Raw genomic sequence first — 21789 nt, 5'->3', positions numbered from 1 at the left:
ACAGCATTTGGATAGAGGGATAAGAGGAATGATGGGTGCTTTCTTTTCTGTACCTGCCTTGTTCTTTGTTCGGAACGTAAGAATATTGGTGATCAGATTGTGGGAGTGAGAAAGATGGCTCATACTGCAGAACTCACCCTTTAAAGCAAGTAGACTTAACGATTCCTTGAAAGCCTTCATGAACTACCTGTATTTCTTCTCTTTTCCAGATTTGTAAATGATTCATTCATTCAGTACTGAGTACTTTGCGTTAGGCACTGTTCTAGGCACTGGGGATAATAGCAGTAAACAGGACAAAGTCCTGCCTTCATGGAGTTTGCAGAATAGTGTGGGAAATAAAAAGGAACCAAATAAACAAATGGAGAAAGTAAGGCAGAGTGGGGGCACATAGATGTTGACTTGTGGGGTAAGAGATGGGGTTGGCAGCGGTTCTCCAGAGACAGAGACCTGAAGGGGCCAGCCATGCAAAGATCTAAGAGAAGAGGAAACGGCTAGAGGAGAGGCCCTGTGTTTCCTCCCTGCCACTCTTTCATCCAGGTCTTAAAAAGAAGGATCCCAGAGCTAGAAGGGTACACTGTTTAGGGTGGGTGAAAAGAAGGCACTAAAAACAAGAATGAAAATTAACACTGGGCACTATTTTTACGATTTCGTTATCATCTTGTTAGCCTGCCCTCAAAATAACTCTTTTATATTCATATAGTTAAACTAAAGGAAAACAAGAAGATTACTGAGGAGGCATGTAAAACAAGTTTGATTAACCAATTAGACCTGCTATATCTTACAGAGATTGCAAGGCATGTGCTATTATTTTTCTCATCTCTCCATGCTCCTCATTCTTTCAAGTCCAGGTAGCTGACTTTGATCTTGAGTGGATATAATGAAAGATAAGAGAAAGACATCACAGTACTATAAATAATGCAGTACATGAAGGTGATGAGAAATAAAACTTTCTTCTTTAATCCAAAAATTATCCTCTTTTTATTTCCATAGTGCTTGAAAACAATACAGTTTTTAATATAATATAGCACATATTAACCTGTGGTAGAGATGCAGGTAATGCTTTTAAGTGAAATTCATAGGTAATTTTTAACCATATAAAATAGCAAACTTCCCTTCCCTTCTATCAACATTCTGTTTCCTTAATTTGCTTTATTTTTTAATCTGTAGTACTTCTCCCCTTCTAACCTGTTCCATATTTACTGCTATGTTTATTTGTCTCCCTCCACTAAGATATGTTTCTTTATAACTATTTTTTTAACATTTATTTAATTTACTTATTTGGTTGCACTGAGTCTTAGTTGTGGCAGCCGGGCTCCTTTGTTGTGGCTTGCAGGCTCCTTAGTTGTGACATGCGAACTCTTAGTTGTGGCACGCATGTGGGATCTAGTTCCCTGACCAGCGATCGAACCCAGGCCCCCTGCATTGGGAGCACGGAGTCTTAACCACAGTGCCACCAGGGAAGTCCCTAAAATATAAGTTTCTTAAAGGCAGGCACTTGGTCTGTTTTGTTCATTACTGTTATCTCCAAGGCCTAGAACAGTGCTTGATTCATAATTGGTTTGTGAAATATTAGGAAAATGAATAATCTACATGTCATTTCAGCTTTTTGGTTTTAACTGCTCCTACCAGAGCAGCTAGAATCCAACCAAACTAGGTGGTTCAGATTCCCAACCATCATCCTATTGCTGTATGGCAAATTTTGACTGAGCTTCTATAGAGTGGTATAAGTGAATAATAAATAGGCTATTATTAATGTACTAGGCCAAAAACTAGATAATGGATATTAAATTATTTAAAATTTAATTATATCTTATAACTGCAAGCCATTATGCTACTACCTTCTGTTGGTTTTTGTAAGTTGTGATTTTTTATATTTGGGCTTTTAATAGAAACAATTTATAATATCATCCTGTTTTCAAATTTGTTGTCTTTGATAGATATAGACTTGATCCATCACACATGTAATTATATTAGCATATCTTTCTATATTCTTTGGTGATAGTTTTATTTTTAGATTAAAAAACTCACTGTGTTGCATGATGTATAACTTTTAATCTAAAACATTGAGATCTCTAAAGGGTAACTGATGTAAAATCATCTTGGTTGACTAAAAGAAACTCAGTCTTCTTTGAGAAAGCAAATAAAAGCTTTTTTTTTTTAATTTCAAGGGATGGAGAGAGGAAAAGCATGAGTGTTGAGAGGTAATGTTTTGTTGCTAATTATTCATAATTTGTATTATTTTAAACTAATTTTTAATTTTTAGTAAATTTTCACTGAAATTTAAAAATCTATTTGCAAACCAAGTAACAATTTTCATCAGTTGATACTCCTACAGTAAATATTCCAGTGCAATGCTTTATTATCTTTGCTTTCTGTGCTCTCAATGGGAAAAAATTTAACTGCAGTTATTTTTTTAAACGTTGGTTTTGTTCCTATTCAGTGAAAACCAAGCATTTTAGGATTCTAAATCTTAATTTATAGGCTTATTTATAAGAAAAATTATACTGAGTAGTTATTTGGGAAATTTAAGAAATGATGATGGAAATTCTTCCTGAAGTTCTTCAAATATTGGTGAATAACCATAGACATCAAATAGTAAGATACTGATGAACAAGAGCTTAGAGGTGATCTAGTTCAGTGGTTTACAATCTTGTTTGAAGTCAAATGAAATCTTGATGGAACCGTATTGTTTTGGGAAATATGTCATTGTTTGAAAAGTCCCTCGCTTATCTCCTCAAAGAACCAAAGTTCCACTAAGACATTTAAGAACCGCGGACCTAGTATAAGGTTGTGTTCATTTTGCACATATATTATTCATGATCAGAAAAGCTGAATGACTTTTTTTTTAATTTTATTTATGTTTTATACAGCAGGTTCTTATTAGTTATCTATTTGATACATATTAGTGTATACATGTCAATCCCAATCTCCCAGTTCATCCCACCACCTCCACCACCACCCCTTTTCCCCCTTGGTGTCCATATTTGTTCTCTATTTCTGCCTTGCAAACCAGTTCATCTGTACCATTTTTCTAGATTCCACATATTTGTGTTTATATACGATATTTGTTTTTCTCTTTCTGACTTCACTCTGTGTGACAGTCTCTAGGTCCATCCACATCTCTACAAATGACCCAATTTCATTCCTTTTTATGGCTGAGTAATATTCCATTGTATATATGTACCACATCTTCTTTATCCATTCATTTGTGGATGGGCATTTAGGTTGCTTCCATGACCTGGCTATTGTAAATAGTGCTGCAATGAACATTGGGGTGCATGTGTCTTTTTGAATTATGGTTTTCTCTGGGTATATGCCCAGTAGTGGGATTGCTGGGTCATATGGTAATTCTATTTTTAGTTTTTTAAGGAACCTCCATACGGTTCTCCATAGTGGCTGTATCCATTTACATTCCCACCAACAGTGCAGGGGGGTTCCCTAGAAAAGATGAATGACTTTTACAAGACAACACACTCAGTAAATGACTGATAAAAATTGTTGTTTTAGGCTGTGATTTACATAAAAGCAATCAAAGGAAAAGAGGGGAAAAAAGCATCCAAAAGTGAGATAGTATCGTCCTATTTAATGATTTTTTCTTCTATTTTGTCTTTTGTTATTGAGAACATTGCTTGCTGTACAAGAATATTAATATTAACTAATATTAATATTTCTTAAGAAAGGGCCATCAAACCAATAGAAAAAAGTGAACAAAGATCTAATTAGTTAACAGAAAAGATGGTACAAATGGCTTTATAAACATGTGAAAATAATCTCAGTCTCCGTATAATTTAAGAAATTCAGATTGAAAATTCTCTGAGATAGCATTTTTCACTAATTAAGTTGGCAAAGATGCACACTCTATTGGCAAGACTATGGGAGTGAAAAAGCTATTAAACTCTAAAGGAGGGTGTACTAGTTTCTTATTGGTGGTATAACTAATTACCACAAATTTATTCTCTTACAATTCTGAAGGTCAGCAGTCCTAAAATTAAGGTGTCATCAGGGTTGCATTCCTTCTAGAGGCCCCAGAGGAGAATCCATTTCCTTTCTAAAAGCTTCTAGAGGCTTCTTGCATTCTTTGGCTCACGGCCCCATTCTCTATCTTCAACTCTCACATTTTGTCTTTCTTTGACTCTTACCCTCCTGCCTTCTTCTTACAAGGACCCTTGAGATTACAGTGGACCTACCTGGATAATTCAGGATAATCACCTCATCTTAATTTAACCACATCTGTAAAGTTCATTTCACCATGTAAAGTACTAGATTCTGAGAGATAAGGATTTGAACATCTTTGGGGACCATTATTTTGCCTACCACAGGGGGCAAGCAATTTGGCAGTATCTATCAAGATCACAGATACACATGTACTTTGATCCCACAGTTCTTTTTCTAGGCATACATTCCACTGGTGTAATCACATGTCATTTTACATGTATACATGGTTATGCACTGAATTTTTTTTTGTGATAGCAAAAGATTGGAAATAAGTTTCTACAAATAGAGGATTGGTTAAATGATCTTACATCTTTAAATTAGAATTTATGCTGCCATATATAAATGAAATTATTTATTTATAGGGAACTCTCACCAGGATGAATGAGAAAAGCAAAGTGGTAAATAATGTATCTAATATTCTACTGTTTATATAGGGGAAATGTTTGCTTGTTTGCTTTTATATACATACAGTATTCTAGAGGAATAAATAATGAATAGGAAGCTGGCAATATTGGTTGCCACTAGGGAAGAGAACTGGGTAGCTGGGAATAGTTAGAAGCGGGACTTTTCACTGAATGACTATTCAGGGTTTGCTCGGGCTTTTTTACTGGTTACCCCACTCTCTCTTTAGTGTCTTTATGTTAATATGACCTTTCAATACCCTTGTGCAGATGAAGTCACAAGTTCTACATTTAGTCTTACCAGCCCTCCATTTCCAGTTGCCTATTAGATGACTTTATGTAGGTGCCACGAACCAACCCCTTAAATCTACTTGAAGATAATTCGCTTACAGAAAATACACATGCAGTAATTGGAATGTTGTTCTCATTTGTACTTTCTTAAGATAATCCTCTGTAGCAGAGTCTGTATACATATGTATCCTAATGTTTTGTAAGTTTTGAGGGCATTATCCTTATATGTTGGTGACTTTAATCATCTTTTAAAACATATTGTAGAGAGCAAATGCACCTTTGCTAATCAGTTTAGCTATAAACAAACTCCCATTATTTAAGAAGATCTTGGATGTTTTTACTTAATCATATCTTAGTTCATCTGAAAACTTTGTACTGTAGAAAATATAACTTAATGCTAGGCCATTTACATGTACTATATCATTTCTAAAGTATACTGAATTGTAGTTTACTTTGTGCACCAAAATCATTCTTGCCTTTCTAGGACATTCAGTGAGATAAGTAAAGCAGAAGAACAGTACAGCTTGTGCCAAGAACTTTGCAGTGAACTTGCTCAAGACCTGCAGAAAGAAGGACTTAAGGTACTTCATTTTTATGCAGTGTTCTTAGTTTTCTAAATTTTTAATAATAAAAAGCTACCTTAAATTTTTAATAATAAAAAGCTACCTTAAACCAAGAGTTAGATTTTGCATTTAAATACAAATTGGGATGTGTCAGAAAAGAGAATTCTTGTCTTCAATAGAGACAAATTGAATTCTGACCCTTATCTGAGGCCTATGATGAGGTCATTTTATGAGAAGCAACTTATGAGGTTGGAGTGACTCCAGTATAATTCCAGAGAAGTTTATATTACCTTGGGAGTACTTTTGAATAAGTTCAAAATCAGAGTTATATTGGCAGTAAAGAATAAGGGATAGGGAAGGATTTCCCTAGAACTGTGCTTGTTATAAATGCCTTTCCAATTATCCTTTAATGTCATTGTCAGGTAGACAGTGACCTTCTGGAATAGGCATTTTGTTTCAAGGCCTTAATCCAGGTTGCTTAACACATTGAGAACAAAACCTGGAAGGCTTTGAACTTTGTATTGTATAATCTTCACTCACAACAATCCATGTTTAGTATTTTTCCAACATTCTCAAAACAGAGGTAGGGTTATTACAAAGTATAATACAAAAGCAGTAAAAAGTTATTACAAAGAAAGGGATATCTGATGAATATTTTCTTATAATCCTTCTCTTTTATACCTTAAATATATAGAGAGTTCTTTTTTTTTTTTTTTTTTTTTTTTTTTTGCGGTACGCGGGCCTCTCACTGTTGTGGCCTCTCCCGTTGCGGAGCACAGGCTCCGGACGCGCAGGCTCAGCGGCCATGGCTCACGGGCTTAGCCGCTCCGCGGCATGTGGGATCTTCCCGGACCGGGGCACGAACCCGCGTCCCCTGCATCGGCAGGCGGACGCTCAACCACTGCGCCACCAGGGAAGCCCCTTTTTTTAAATTTTTTAAATAAACTTTTAATTTTAGAATCATTTCAGATTTATAGAATAGGTACAAGGATATTATCAAGATTTCCAGTATACCCAGTTTCCCTCATTATTAACATCTTATATTATCATAGTACATTTGCAAAACTAAGAAACTGACACTAACACATTTCTGTTAACTAAATCCAGACAGTATTTTTGTTTTACCTGTTTTTTTCCATTCATGTCCTTCTTCTCTTTGTTCCAGGGTTCAGTCCAGGGAACCACATTGCATTTAGTTTTCATATCTTCCCAGTTTCCTCCAGTCTGTGACAGTTTCTCCGTATTTCCTTGTTTTTCATGACCTTGACAGTCTTGAGGGATACTAGCCAGGTATACTGCAGAATGTCTTCCAATCTGGGTTTGTCTGATGATTTTCTTATGATTAGACCAGGGTTATAGGTTTTTAGAAAGAATACCACAGAAATGAAGTATCCTTCTCATCACATCCCATCAAGGTATATGATAGCCACATGATATCACAGGTGAGAATAACCATCCTCACTTGGTTAAAGTAGTGTTTGCTAGGCTTCTCCACTGTGAAATTACTACTTTTCCCTCTCCATAGTCTATTCTTTGGAAGTGAGTCAATAAGCCTAACCTACTCTCACAACCTCCAGGAGGTAGCAAAATATACAAAACAAAATTTACTGTTTTAACTTTCTAAGTATACATTTTAGTGGCATTAAGTACATTCAGATTGTACAACCATCAACACTTTTGATCTCCAGAACTTTTTCATTATCCCAAAGTGAAACTGTATCCATTAAGCAATAACTGTAAAGGAGTTCTAACACGTAAATTTAACATAATATCTGGCATATAGTAGGCACACAATAAGTGTGAGCTGTCCAGAAGATCTTTTCAATGAGGTCCCTTCAGAAAGATTTTTTTCCCCTATCTTTTTAGGTACTGAATTAACCTCAAAAAAGGATTCAGTAGAAAGAAAAGTAATCAGTTAACTTTGCCCTTTATATAAAAGTCTTTTATAAAAAGTCAGTTGGGGAGGGAAGTAATAATTACTGACTAAAATGGGATTTTTAGATTACTTATGAATTTCAGTTATTCTTTATGACAATTTTCATTATGGTTTTTTATTTTGTAATTGTAATAGTTAATATTTATTGCCGTTTAATATACATCAGGCACTGTTTTAGGGTCTTTATTTAATGAATGTTGATCTTTAACATTGAATGATCTCAACCCCAAAGAATTAAAATTGTAAGTTTAGTGTTTTGTCGTTATAAGACCTGTCAACTAGTGTGTCATTGGAGTTCTTCCTTCCTAGAAATTTCTCTTATATAGAAACTATTATATGATGCAGTTGACAAACATAGGGAAGGGAGTGTGGATACAAAAACTCTATGATCAGCCCCTAGACCATTATAGATTGAGTCATTATTTTATAACATAAGCCAAAATTGTGTTTTTGCTGTCTTTCATTACTGTTTTGTTTAGGCACAGTGGGTAGGGCAACAACTCCTCCTCCTCCTACAAAAGCTCCACATTACCATGTTTTTTTGTAAATAATTGATTATACTTCCGTACTCTGTGTACACAAGAGACCTTTCTGAATTTTTCTATCCTGTAAAATAACTTTTTTATGGAAGTTAAAGAGCCATATATAATAATGTATTCTGTTTGTTACAGGGTAGAACTGTTACCATTAAGCTAAAGAATGTGAATTTTGAAGTAAAAACTCGTGCATCTACAGTTTCATCTGTTGTTTCTACTGCAGAAGAAATATTTGCTATTGCTAAAGAATTGCTAAGAACAGAAATTGATGCTGATTTTCCACATCCCTTGAGATTAAGACTTATGGGTATGACTTTTCTTTACTTGTTTTTCCTTAAATCTGCTAGACTTTTCCATAGAATCAACTTGGGAAATAGTCTCACCTCTATTTTATTTCTTAAACATGTTTAGGAAGTTGTACTTATGCTACTGCCATTTTTCTTGATTCTTAGGACCTGATGCATGTGAAGCCACGATCATTAGTTTAATTCCAGTAAGAACCAGTTAAAGTCGTTCTTTTCCTTACTACTTACTGAAATCCTTGGGGTTAGGTATCTTTCAAAATTTTAAACTTTTCAGATTTTAGAAAGCAAATTCACTGCATGTTGAGTATATTATATAATACTCCTTTGGGATCTGAAGCAGCACTTCATGATCAAACACATTATTATTTCTGTAGGAAAACAAAAAAATATTCACACTGAATTGTAAAGACTCTAAATGGTCTGACACCAATCTTGTCATCAATTACCATCTGTTGCTTACAATTTTCAGAGCTTTTTGGATTTCAGAATTACAGATAAGGGATTGTGGCACTATAAAACCACATTTCTAGCCATCACGTGGTAAAAAAAGATAAACAAACCATGTTTCCAAAGTGAACGAGTGAGAGAATGTTTATGGATAAGCACTCCAAATGCCAGTTTTACTGCTAAGGATGGGTCATTAGCCATACTTTCACATATGAAAAATAGCACACACTGAAGTCAATTTGAATAAAGTATGTTAACTAAAAGAGCTAAAGAGTGGATGTTAATAGCAGCTTTATTTATAATTGCCAAAACTTGGAAGCAGCCAAGATGTCCTCCAGTAGTAGGTGAATGGAAATTGTGGTACATCTAGACAACAGAATATTATTCAGCACATAAAAGAAATGAGCTATTGGAGTAGAGGGCGGGGGAGAAGAAAAGAAATGAGCTGTCAAGCCATGAAAAGACATGGAGGAAACTTATATATTATTAACTGAAAGAAGCCAATCTGAAAAAGCTACATCCTGTATGATTCCAACATATGACATTCTGGAAAAGGCAAAACCACGGAGATACTAAAAAGATCAGTGGTTATCAGGGGTGGGGGGAGGGAGGAATAGGCAGAGCACAGAGGATTTTTAGGGCAGTGAAACTATTCTGTATGATGCTATAATGGTGGATACATGTCGTTGTACATTTGTCAAAACCCATAGAATGTACATCAAGAGTGAACCCTAATGTAAACTATGAACTTTGAGTAATAATGTCATGTCAGTATAGATTCATTGATTGTAACAAATGTACCACTCTGGTGTAGGATGTTGATAGTGGAGGAGGAGTGCATGTGTGGGGCAGGTAGTATATGGGAACTCTCTGTACTTGCTACTCAACTTTGCTGAGAACCTAAAATTGCTCTAAAAAATAGCGCCTATTGCAAAAAAGGGAGCTAAAGAATCTATGCAATTGACTCCAATTAGTTACTCGATATTTAGTGGTATCATGTGTCAGGTATTAACTGAAAGACCTATATAATCATGCTAACTCCAGTAGATACTTACTATTTACTATACCCAGCTTTATGAAGAAAGTTAATTTCTACTCATAATACCACCTTTGAAAAAGCATCCTTTAATTCAGAAAAGACAGTGTTGCTTATTATTTCTGGCTAAACAGCCTTTTTCTTATGTGTTATAATAGTATTATGCAAAATGTCTCTATTGAATTTGAAATGGATTAATTACGGTTGGTTTAATTTAGGGGTGCGACTATCTGGTTTTCCCAATGAAGAGGAGAAGAAATGCCAACAAAGGAGCATTATTGGCTTCTTACAGCCTGGAAACCAAGCCCTGTCAGCCACCAGGTGTACACCAGAGAAAACTGACAAAGATCAGTTTCTAAAACCTCTAGAAATGTCCCATAAGAAGAGTTTCTTTGATAAAAAACGATCTGAAAGGAATTGGAGCTACCAGGACACATTTAAATGTGAAACTGTAGATAAACAAAGTTTACAGACATCACAATTCTTCCAAGTTTTAAAGAAGAGGATGAGTGAGAATTTAGAAACATTGGAGAATTCAGATAACTGCCATATATTTACTTGTCCTGTTTGCTTCAGGGAGCAAGGAAGCATCAGTCTGGAAGCCTTTAATAAACATGTAGATGCGTGTCTTGATGGACCTTCCATCAGTGGAAACTCTAAAATGTCCTCACGTTCACATGCTTCCTCTACAGAAGTGAACGAGAAAGAAAATGTCCATGATTTTGTTTCTGTCTGTGAGAAGCAGGATTGTGAAACTCATCAGAAGAATGCAGAGATCACATCAGTAGATTCTGTAGAGTTGGCAGAGACTACTGGTAATCAATCTAATACAGAAGGTGTAGATGTGCTAAGTAATAAGCACAGTGAAGAGGAATGTTCTAGTCTTCCAAGCAAATCGTTTAATATGGAACACTATCCTCAGAATTGTTGCGCTGTTTCACTGGAAAATGAAGATGTTGCGTCATTAGGAAGGAACGAGCCCCTACAACCTTATTTATATGAAGTGATCAGTGACCAAGTCCTCGTTTGTCCTGTTTGTAACCTAGAACAAAAGACTTCAGATCTTACCCTATTCAATGTGCATGTAGATGTTTGCTTAAATAAAGGCATTATCCAGGAACTGAGAAGAGATAAGGTTAATCCAGTTAACCAACCCAAAGAAAGCACCACAAGTACTGGTGAGTTTACAGTTTACAGTTTACATAGTTCATGTACGCTGCCATTTAGGAAAATGTTACCTTAACGGTGGGTTAGAATTAGCTGAAGACATTAGATTTAAAATTTTGGGAAACCTCTGGTTTGGGCTTGATTTAGCACAGAATGAACTCAATGGTTTAGGGAGCTGAGTGATCTAATCAAAACAGAAATTCCTTCAGAGAACACTTGCCAAGGCACAGTGGTAACTTAACTATAATTATATAGCCAAAAAGCCTCTTTAATTTGTTTTTTGGTAGTTCCGACTCTAACCCAACTTCAAAATCAGCTGTAATACTAATGAAACAAGTAAATTACAAAGAAATTATGCTATACATTAGTTTCTGGTATATATAAATTCGAACAATGTAGTACCAAGGAGGTTTTTATTATCTTTAATCAGTCAACCTTAACTCTTCAAATTTTTCGAAAGCTTTTTAATTATTTCATGTTATTCATTGTGGAATTTCTTCCCTCTAAAGATAACTCAGGCAAAGTACAGAAGATTGGAACAAAAGCAAACAGGTATGGCTAATTTGAGTTTTAATAAAGCTGGCTATAAAATTGTTATATTTTGAGGTCTGATTTTTAAGAAATGTTAAAATTTGCTTTTAGAAATCATTAAGTAAAAGTTTTAAAATCAATTATTTGCATAAACAATTTTTTAAATCTCTTCATGCATTTTATTATTTTATGTTTTTTTGTTTTGTAGTTCTTCATGCATTTTAATTGCATGTTCTTTTTTATTCCAGGCCAGGACTGACGACAAAGTACTCGGCATCAAAGAAAACAAAACCAAACAGTCCCAGACACACCCTTGATATATTTTTTAAATGAACTTTGAACATTTTATCATTAATTTTTGATTGAAACTTGTTATTTTATAATCAATGAATGTATTCTTCCTCATTCCAGGCTTACAGATTCACTGAGTGAAAGGCAAGTGCAATAAGCCCTCCCCAAATGACATTTCCTTTATATGAATTTGGAATATATACTAATTTACTTCTGTATATTTTTTTGATAACAATGAGAATTCCACTTCCATTATACTTCAATTGGAAATCAGTTCTGTTAGAGACAATTTTAAAATGAGAAGTTAGGAATGGGATCAGGAAGTGATTTCCTTCTTTATTATGTTTTATAGTGAATATAAAAACTTACATTTATAAGGGCTCTCAGAAGTTCAGATAAACCTACTTTAGCATAAGAATTTTTCAGCACTTAACCACTTTGTTGGCACTGGACTGCTATGTTTGATCTTAGTATCTTCTACAACTTTGTATAATTATATTTTAGCTCCTAGTATCTTCAGATACCTCATGAACATTCATAATTAATACTTATCTTAAGTTCTATGAAGAGTATTAGCTTAGCAGAACTAGCATGAGTGGTTTTGTTACCTTCAGGAAAATAATGTCACAGTATTATTTGCTGTGTTAAAAGAATTTTTGTTTAAAATATGATTATTCATTTGATTTTTTTAATTTAAAATTTCTTTAATGAATAAGCACTTGGTTCACTTTAAAAAAATATTTAGTCTAAGATTCAAGGTAATTATTTTCTTATCTAAGACTTTTAAATAGCAATATTTCATTTCTTGGCAGTTATATTTGTACTTTACACAAATCTGTAAAAAAAGGATAAATTGTACACTCACTTCATTTTTATTATGACCTTCTGGAGAAGAATGTGCAATTCAAAAGATTAATGTGTGTTAAAACACCTCATTTATCTTAGTTATATTTCTATCATGTTTTCATTAATATTCGCGAAAGAAGACAGCTTAACAGTAGTTAGCTTAAGTAGTTGTTCCAAATATTTTTGTGCTATCAATAGAGGAGTTTTTATCAAAAAAACAATTATTTAATTGAAACATGAAGATGGAACCCATTTTCTATTACTGCTTTAAGGAACTGAATCTTTTGTTCTCATATTTTTGTTTCTTTTCATATTTTATAGCTCATTACCTAAATGTATAAAGACAATGTTTTAGGAGTAGCGTAAATTAGAATCTCACACAACCTTTGGCCAAAGTGTTAATTTGACTTTAAATTACTAGATGGATTAAAATTAGGCTTAATGTTTATTAACATACCAATTTCATGCCTAATATTATTATACGCTATGCTTAATACCTAGTTGTAGAGCTACGCTTCTTGATTGTGTGATTTACTTACATTAATTCTCTACAAAATTAAGTTCAATGAAGCACTGATTTAATGTATTGAAAAGTAGATGGAACCATATTTGTTCTTTTCTATTCTATTTTGTTTCAAGTTCATTTTTATTGTGTTTTCAACATTAGAGTGAATACTAAATTATTTTCACTTAGATGATTCATTTAATTGAATGTTATCATTTAGTAATATTTAATAAAAATTTAAAATGAAATTTTAAATGTTTAATCTTTAGCCAGTAGAAATGGTTTCCTTACTTTTCCACTCTTTTCCCACCTCTGTTGCTTTCACTCTTATTTTCTTTGCCCAGAATTTTCTCCACATCCTTTTTTGTTTTGTCTAATAATCCAACTCATTTTCTTTTTATTATAATTTTGTTTGGGGGCATTAAAAGAAAATACAACAAAACCACAAAGAATAAGCACCTATAATCTTACCTATTTAGAGAGTCAGAATATAGGGAACCACCTGGGAGAACATATTTGCAACACATATAATTGGCAAAATACTAGTATCCAGTATATATATAATCCAGAATATATAAATGATTCCTATGAATCATTAAGGAAAAGACAGACAGCCAGTAGAAATTTGGACAAGTCTTTAGATGGCACTTTACATAGAAAAAAATCCAAATGGCCAAGAAACATGAAAACATCCTCAGCCATTTTAGTAATAAGGAAATGAAAAAAAAAAAAAAACCACAAAGAGTTATTGTAATACCTTTCCCAGATTCACAAAATGAAAGGATCCAATGATATTAAGTTTTGGTGATGATATGGAGCAATATGAACTCTTATTTGAAAACAATCTCTTTGGAAAACGGTTTGTCCTCCTTCTGTAACTCTGAAGATGTGCACACTCAACACCCCAGCAACTGCACTCCTAAATATACGCCTTTGCTGGTTATCTTCCATTTGCCCTCCTGATTTTACTCTGTGCCCTCCACCCTGCTTTAAGTTCAGTGAGGCATCATGGCAGTGGGCAGCCACTGCAGAAGGTTTCAGGGAGGAAAGAAGATGAAGTTGTTTATTTATTCCCTCATATACCTTTATGAAGAATCATGTCAAGCTAGCTAAGTCCCCTGACGAAAGGTCACAACTTCTTCATATGTCATTTTCTGCTCTCTCTCCAGGTTCTGATAATCCTTTCCTTGCCCTCACCCCCTCATCCTAGGGGTGGCAACAGAGCCTTGCCCTTACTAGCCCTGAGGTGCTGCCCTATCTTTTGTGGTTTCCCCACACCCTGCCCACACCTTTGTAAGTGGTCCCTTTCTTAAAAGTCATCTCAAAATACAATTTTTTTCCTGCCAGAGCCATAACTGATACAATGTCTTGGGAAAACTAGTGAACATGTTTTTTAGAAAGCATGTGCAAGAATGCACATAGCAGCACTGTAATAGCCAAAAAGTGGAAATCAAATATTCAGCACTGGTAGAATGGTTAGATTCTACCATTGTATATTCATGTAGATTCAAACAGTAGAGTTCTACACAGTGGTGAAAATGAAGGAAATAGCTAATCAGAAGGTGGATGAATATCACAAACATAATGTGGAGCAAAAGAAGCAAATCATAGAAGGATGCCATCGGCATGATTCCATTTATATAGTTCAAAACAGTGTATATTGCTTTAAGGATGTATTCATATGAGATCAAATTATTAAGAGAAGCAAGTATATTATTGTCCCCAAAGTTAGAATAATGACTTCCTCTGTGGGGAGGAAAGGGAATGTGATTGAGAAATGGCACAGGGAGCTGTTGGGATGCTGACAGTCTTCTGTTGTCTTGGGTGGTGACTGCATGGATGTTTATTTTAAAAATATTATTTAAACTATATGTATGTATTTTATAGATTCTTGTTCATATGTGACCTATATCACGATAAAAAGTAACACAAAAAAAAATGGCAGGAACCGCTTTCCTTAGTAAGGTGATGTTCTCCTTCATCTCTGCAGGCTACTAGCTTCAACAGAGAAAAAGTACATTTCTCTCTGCTAGGACTTTGCTGATGAACACAGCAAGAAAGAGTCATCCCATGACAACATTTTGAGTTTTTCTCCTAATGTTTCCCCTAATGCTACAGCCTCAATCAGCATTTGGTCTGCTCTCCAAAGTCAAATTGCCAAAGTTGACAATTTGACCAAATATTTTATCATCTCCAAACAAGTCACCAGCTTCCCAACCTGTGATATATATCGCCACTCCTCAAAGCCCCTCCCTCAAACACTAAGCCAATTCTGTATATTAGATTTTGTTATTTTCAGCACTGCTTTCTGTATCACTGCTTTCTGTATCACTTCAGAATTTTACTTCAGCTGTGAATTACAGAGACCCAATCAGTGTCTTAAAAAAAAAAAAATCAGTTCTAGTGTTCCCACAAAACACAAATTTCATTGGTTAACTTTGGCTCGATAGTTCAAAGATGGGTTCACAGTCTTGATTTTCTTGGCCTCACATGGCCAACTTCTGGCCGCAAGATGGATGGACTTTTCTATATCCAGCCTTACACATGAGTTCCAGGTAGGAAGATGAGGAAGTAAAAAGGACAAAAGGGCAAGTCTGTCCCATTTTAAAGAGCTTTCTTGGAAGACCCACATAACAATTTCCACTTCCATCTCATTGACCAAACAGTGTCATGTGGCTTCCCCATATTAAAGGGAACCTGGAAATGTAGTTTTTAGCTGGCTTCGTTGCTACACCCAAACAAAATCAGGTTCTGTTAGTAAATTGTGCCTCACCTATTAAAAAATAACTATATAACTTTATTGTCAGATGATGTGTTTGTCTACATTTTTTAAAATCTACATTTAGGACTTCCCTGGTGGTTCAGTGGTTAAGAGTCGTGCTCCCACTGCAGGGAGCACAGGTTCAATCCCTGGTCAGGGAAGATCCCACATGCTGTGCAGCGCAGCCAAAAAAAAAAAAAAATCTACATTTAATTAAAAAGTTCAATAAGGTTATGGCTACAAAATCAATGTACAAAATCAGTAGCATTCCTGTACAACAGTAATAACCAATTAGAAAATATAAAAATCTCTTTCATGACAATAATCTATAAGGGACCTAAAGGGGCAGCAGGTTGTGGGGGGGCGGGGCGGGTATCTATCAAAATAGGCGCAAGGGGCTTCCCTGGTGGTGCAGTGGTTGAGAGTCCGCCTGCCGATGCAGGGGACGTGGGTTCGTGCCCCGGTCCGGGAAGATTCCACATGCCGCAAAGCGGCTGGGCCCGTGAGCTATGTCCGCTGAGCCTGCGTGTCCAGAGCCTGTGCTCCGCGACGGGAGAGGCCACAACAGTGAGAGGCCCGCATACCGCAAAAAAAATAAAAACAAAAAAAATAAGTGCAAGTACTTAGGAACTACAAAATATTATTGAAAGACAAGCACTCTGAGTAAATTAAAAGAATAATCCTATTTATGAATAGGAAGAATATCTTAAAGATAACTCTTCTCCCCTAATTATTCTATAAGTTCAATAAAATTCAAAACAAAACTTCTCATGGTTTTTCTTGGAAGTTGTTAAGTAGATCGTAAATTTTATATGGAAGAGCAAAGGCCCAAGAAAAATAAGGTAGAAGGACAGGCCCTATTACATAGCAAGATTTATTATAAAGCTGTAGTAACTAATACCGTACACTAATAGAGTAGTATTGGCTAATACCGTACACTAATAGAGTAGTATTGGCTAATACCGTACACTAATAGAGTAGTATTGGCTTGGGTATGGACATTTTAGACAGCTCAGTACAAAAAGTATTTACTATTTAATAAATAGTGCCTAGGGCTTCCCTGGTGGCGCAGTGGTTGAGAGTCCGCCTGCCGATGCAGGGGACACGGGTTCGTGCCCTGGTCCGGGAAGATCCCACATGCCGCGGAGCGGCTGGGCCCGTGAGCCATGGCCGCTGAGCCTGCGCGTCCAGAGCCTGTTGCTCCGCAACGGGAGAGGCCACAACAGTGAGAGGCCCTTGTACCGCAAATAAATAAATAAATAGTGCCTAAACTCTGACCTTCCAACTGATTTCTCAGCTTCTCCTGCTCTGAACCATTTTGTGCATTTTTTGCACATTAGCCATAATGTTTTCATAACATCACTCGTATTAGAAACAAAACAAAAAAAAGATTTCAAAGCTCTCAACTCTGTCCAGGATCAGTGGGAGCTGAGAAGGGGACTGATTTTCAGTGTATGATGATTTCTATGGTGCAAATACCATGACAGATTTCAAGCTATTGACACGATGTCAACCAGTTCACAAAGTTCCTGAAAATTTAACAGTTGGCTCTTGGGTGCCAGCACAAGCGAGTTCCCAAAAATCAGTGTTCATGGTGCCCACCAAATACTGGCTTGGCATTCGAGCCCAGTCAAGTCACACTGCATAGCTTGCAGTTTCCTGAATTAACCAAGCTATTTCTCCCTTCTGGTGTCGTGCTCAGTTGCTCCCTCTGCCCAGAATGTGCTTCCTGAATGCCCCTTTGCCCTCTCCATACACAGTAACCATACACAGCTATTCATCTTTCAACTCATCCCAAGGACCACCTTCAAGAAAGGCTCTCTGTCCCGTAGGAAAACTGATTAGTCACTCCTTTGTGCTCCTGTTTCTCTATGAAGACACTGAAACATTCTTTGTTGTGGCTTTGCTGCGGTCTCTCCCTTCTAGGTTGTAGGCTGCTAGAGATGCTGGACTGTCTTTCAATGATCTCTGAATTATAAGTGTGAAGTGTAAAGCCTGGCACTCAGTAGGTGTTAACTATCATTTGTTGACCCATAAATGAATAAATAATGTTTGCCCAAAGACTGGTGTGTATTACTGTCATACTAATTTTCTCTGTAAAGACAGGGTGGCCGACGTAGATGGCTGCAGTCAAGCTGGGCCCTAAGGATGGGCATTCTGGAAAGAGAGAATTGTACTGATTGTTCCCTTTATTGGGTAATTGCTTGCTTTATAAATGTTTTATTACTGTGTTCTTTTGGGGTAGCTTGGAAATATTTGGAAAAAGGCTCAAAATATGACTATTAACCTAGGGCTAAAAAAAATGATTTTTGAGGAAATATTCCATTTTGAAAATCACACCTGGTGCCTGCTGTCTGCTTTTTTTTTTTTTTCATAAGTAATCTCCCCTTTGTTTTTTGGCCACGCCTTGTGGGACGTGATGTCTTAGTTCCCCAACCAGCGATTGAACCTGTGCCCCCTGCAGTGGAAGGGTGGAGTCTTAACCACTGGACCACCAGGGAAGTCCCAGTAATGTCCCATTTTGAAAAGCAGTAATACATTTGAGCATACCTGGTGCTGGTAGGGCTCTAGTGAACATCACAGAGAGGTGGTGTTTATACCCCTGAAGCAAAAGCTGTTTTTTTGTTGAATCATTGAGGGATAATCACTTTTGCTTTGTAATACATAATTGGATTAACAGTTGTTTAAGAAAAACTCAAATGATATTATGGTGAGTATTGAAAACATGATTCCATTTATTAAATCGTATATTGGACTGCTCCCCTTACAAGTGTGAGGTAATTTATTTTCTAATTATTGCTGTCTACAAAAGGCTCAGGGAGACAGAAGATAATTCAGAGGCAAATAGTTTTCACACTTCCTTGTAATCACGGTCTCTTAAGTTTGTTATGATTTCAAACCCATATATACCTACATATACATATGCATAGATGTGCATACACCATATATATATGTGTGTATATACATACTACACACACGTACACACAACCTCACCTGAACCCGGATCTGTTACTGAATTCTGTCTACCCTTGTAGGGCCTGTTGAAAACATCCACTTCTTTGTATTCCTTTTGTCAAATCCCCAACAGTTGCCTAATCTCTGGCCTTCCAATTTATTTCTCAGCTTTCATCAGTTTCCTTCCCTTCTCTAAACCATTTTGTGCATTTTTATAGACAATGCTTTCCTAACATCACTCATATCCATCTGTGTGTACCACAAAGGTGGGTCAGTTCTGGGGTCAGATCTAGTTCTATTTTATTAGGACTCAATTTTTTTTTCACTCCTAGAATATGCTCAACTTCTAATTTAACTTCTGAACCCATCCACAGGCATGAGATGTGCCATGGTTTTATTTGTTTGTAATCCATCAAACAGTGCTTATGTACTAGGGATTCAATGGAGATATCCTGGTTGTCCTTCAATATTCTACTTTTCTTCCATATTATTAGAATTTTAGCTAGGCACACGATTGCCCAGAATAATTTACTGTATTTCATCAATTCTTTATTTTATAAACCACTAAGAAAGAAATAAAACCCAAGATGGGGAGTCCAGTAGGTTACCACTGCATTAAAATGGGGTACCAAGGTTTTCCATCTTCAGAGAGGCTATTGAGTCTTACTTTATTCTAGAGAAAATTCTGGAAGCCCATTTAAAAATGATTCAATACTGAAGTTCTGATAGTGTTGGTTATCAAGCAAACCTCGACACTTCTCCCAACTGTACGAAGAACGGCCTAAGTGTGCGCCGGTAGTTTTCTCAGAACGTTTTGCGTCGCGTGAACCCAGCCAAATCACGCCACACCTGAAGGCAGCTCCGCCCGGCCAGGGCTGGAGACCCGGGGCGAGCCGCCATTAGAAGCGCCCGCAGCCGAGAGCGGCCCCGGGGGTGAGAGGCCCCGGGGGTGAGCGGCCTCGGGGGCCTGAGGGCCTCGGGGTCGGACATGGAACCGGGTCGGCGCGACCCGGGGCGCAGGGAAGCGGCAAGGGGGCTGCTGCTCGGCGAGGCTGCGGCCGCCAAGGGGTTGCGGGAGGACCTGAGGGGCGCGGCGGCCCGGCCCTGGAGAGGCCTGGCGCGGATCCCGAAGCAAGAGCGTCCGCGGCGCGAGGAGGCGGCGGCCGAGCACGCGTTCCGTGAGTCTGGGAACAAGGCCTGGAGACGCCGGCGCTGGCGGCGCCGCGCGGGCGCGGGGAGCTGGTTGAGCAGTGTGGGTGCAGCGCTCAGGCCGCGGCGGGAAGGGACCCGAGCGCATCCTCATCCCTGTGCCCTCTGAGGGCTAGTTTTGAGCTTTGGGATCCACCCCCACCGAAGTTTTGGCTCACATTTCTCAGTAGGTTTTTCCCGGTTAACCCTGCGCTGTGGGTGGAAGGAAAGTATTACCCTTTCAAATTAAGGAAAAGAATTTTTCAAGAAATGATTAAGCCCTTTTACAAATAAGGAAAGAGGGTTTTTTTGTTTGTTTGTTTTGTTTTTTTGCGGTACGCGGGCCTCTTACTGTTGTGGCCTCTCCCATTGCGGAGCACAGGCTCCGGATGCGCAAGCTCAGTGGCCATGGCTCACGGGCCCAGCCGCTCCGCGGCATGTGGGATCTTCCCAGACCGGGGCACGAACCCGTGTACCCTGCATTGGCAGGCGGACTCTCAACCACTGCGCCACCAGGGAAGCCCTTATAAATTTATTTATTTATTTTTGGCTGCGTTGGGTCTTTGTTGCTGCACGCGGGCTTTCTCTAATTGCGGAGAGCGGGGGCTACTCTTCGTTGCGGTGAATGCGGGGCTTCTCTTGTTGCGGGCTCTAGGCGCGCGGGCTTCAGTAGTTGTGGGTCACGGGCTCTAGAGCGCAGGCTCAGCAGCTGTGGCGCACGTGCTTAGTTGCTCCGCAGCATGTGGAATCTTCCCGGACCAGGGCTCGAACCCATGTCCCCTGCGTTGGCAGGCAGGTTCTTAACCAGTGTGCCATGCAGGAAGCCCGATGTTGAATTTTTTTAAATGCTTCTTCTAAATCAATTTAAATGATCATGTAGTTTTTCTTTTTTAGACCACTAATATAGTAGATTACATTGATTTTCAAATATGGAACCAGTTTTGCATTGTCAGGATAAACCCCACATGGTTATGGTGTATTATACTTTTTATATATGACTGGATTTAACTTGATAATGTTTGAGGAGTTTTGAATCTATGTTGTTGAGGGATATTTGTTTATAGTTTTCTGTTCTTGTAATGTCTTTGGTTTTAGAATCAAGGAAATGCTGATCTCGTAAGATGTGTTGGGAAGTGTTTCCTCCTCTTCTGTTTTCTGGAAGAGATGGTATAGACTTGATGTTATCCTTTAAATATTTGGTAGAATTCACCAGTGAAACTATCTGGGTATGGGGATTTCTTTTTTGGAATTTTTAAAACTACAAAGCCCATTTCTTTAATAGTTATGGGATTATTCCAGTTATCTGTGTAATCTTGAGCGAATATTGGTAGTTTGTGGTTTTTGAGGAGTTGTTTCATTTCATCTAAGTTGTTGAATTTATGTGCATGGAGTTGTTCATAGTATTCTTTTTCATCTTTTAATGTCTGTGGAGACTGTAGTGCTCTGCTCTCTTTCATTCCTTACATTGGTAACATGTGTCTTCCCTCTTTTTTCTTAGTCTTGCTAGAGGTTTATTGATTTTATTGACGTCTTCAAAGAACCAGCTTTTGTTTTCATTGATTTTTCTCTATTGTTTTTCTGTTTTCAGTTTCATTGATTACTGCTTTTACCTTTGTTGTTTTTCTTCTGTCTGCTTGATTTAGGTTTATTCTGCTCTTCATTTTTTACTTTCTCAAGGTAGGAGCTTAGATTATTGACTTGAAGCCTTTCTTCTTTTCTGATAATTTAATCCTATAAGCTTTAGCTGCATCCCACACATTTTGATATATTTTATTTTTATTTTCATTCAGTTCAAAATATTTTCTAATTTCTCTT

The 21789-nt window shown here is 37.2% G+C and overlaps 2 protein-coding genes across 4 annotated transcripts in view; both read left to right on the top strand.

Moving 5' to 3' along the window:
* POLK (DNA polymerase kappa) overlaps positions 1-13318 on the top strand; it is a 62880-nt gene extending 49562 nt beyond the window's left edge. For all 3 annotated transcript variants that reach the window (XM_033430039.2, XM_033430040.2, XM_033430038.2), the window contains 6 exons: positions 2169-2201; positions 5392-5488; positions 8078-8249; positions 9949-10908; positions 11407-11449; positions 11677-13318. In XM_033430039.2, coding sequence (XP_033285930.2) covers positions 2169-2201; positions 5392-5488; positions 8078-8249; positions 9949-10908; positions 11407-11449; positions 11677-11761 — 1390 coding nt within the window. In that variant the 3' untranslated portion in view covers positions 11762-13318. The remainder of the gene's footprint in view (positions 1-2168; positions 2202-5391; positions 5489-8077; positions 8250-9948; positions 10909-11406; positions 11450-11676) is intronic.
* A 6130-nt stretch (positions 13319-19448) lies between these two features.
* ANKDD1B (ankyrin repeat and death domain containing 1B) overlaps positions 19449-21789 on the top strand; it is a 53207-nt gene continuing 50866 nt past the window's right edge. The window contains 1 exon segment of the mRNA XM_049707875.1: positions 19449-19964. Within this exon segment, the coding sequence (XP_049563832.1) occupies positions 19775-19964 (190 nt within the window). The 5' untranslated portion in view covers positions 19449-19774.

Source organism: Orcinus orca, chromosome 3 (genome assembly GCF_937001465.1).
Source record: "Orcinus orca chromosome 3, mOrcOrc1.1, whole genome shotgun sequence".
Lineage (NCBI taxonomy): Eukaryota > Metazoa > Chordata > Mammalia > Artiodactyla > Delphinidae > Orcinus > Orcinus orca.
This window is presented reverse-complemented; position numbering and strand designations above follow the sequence as displayed.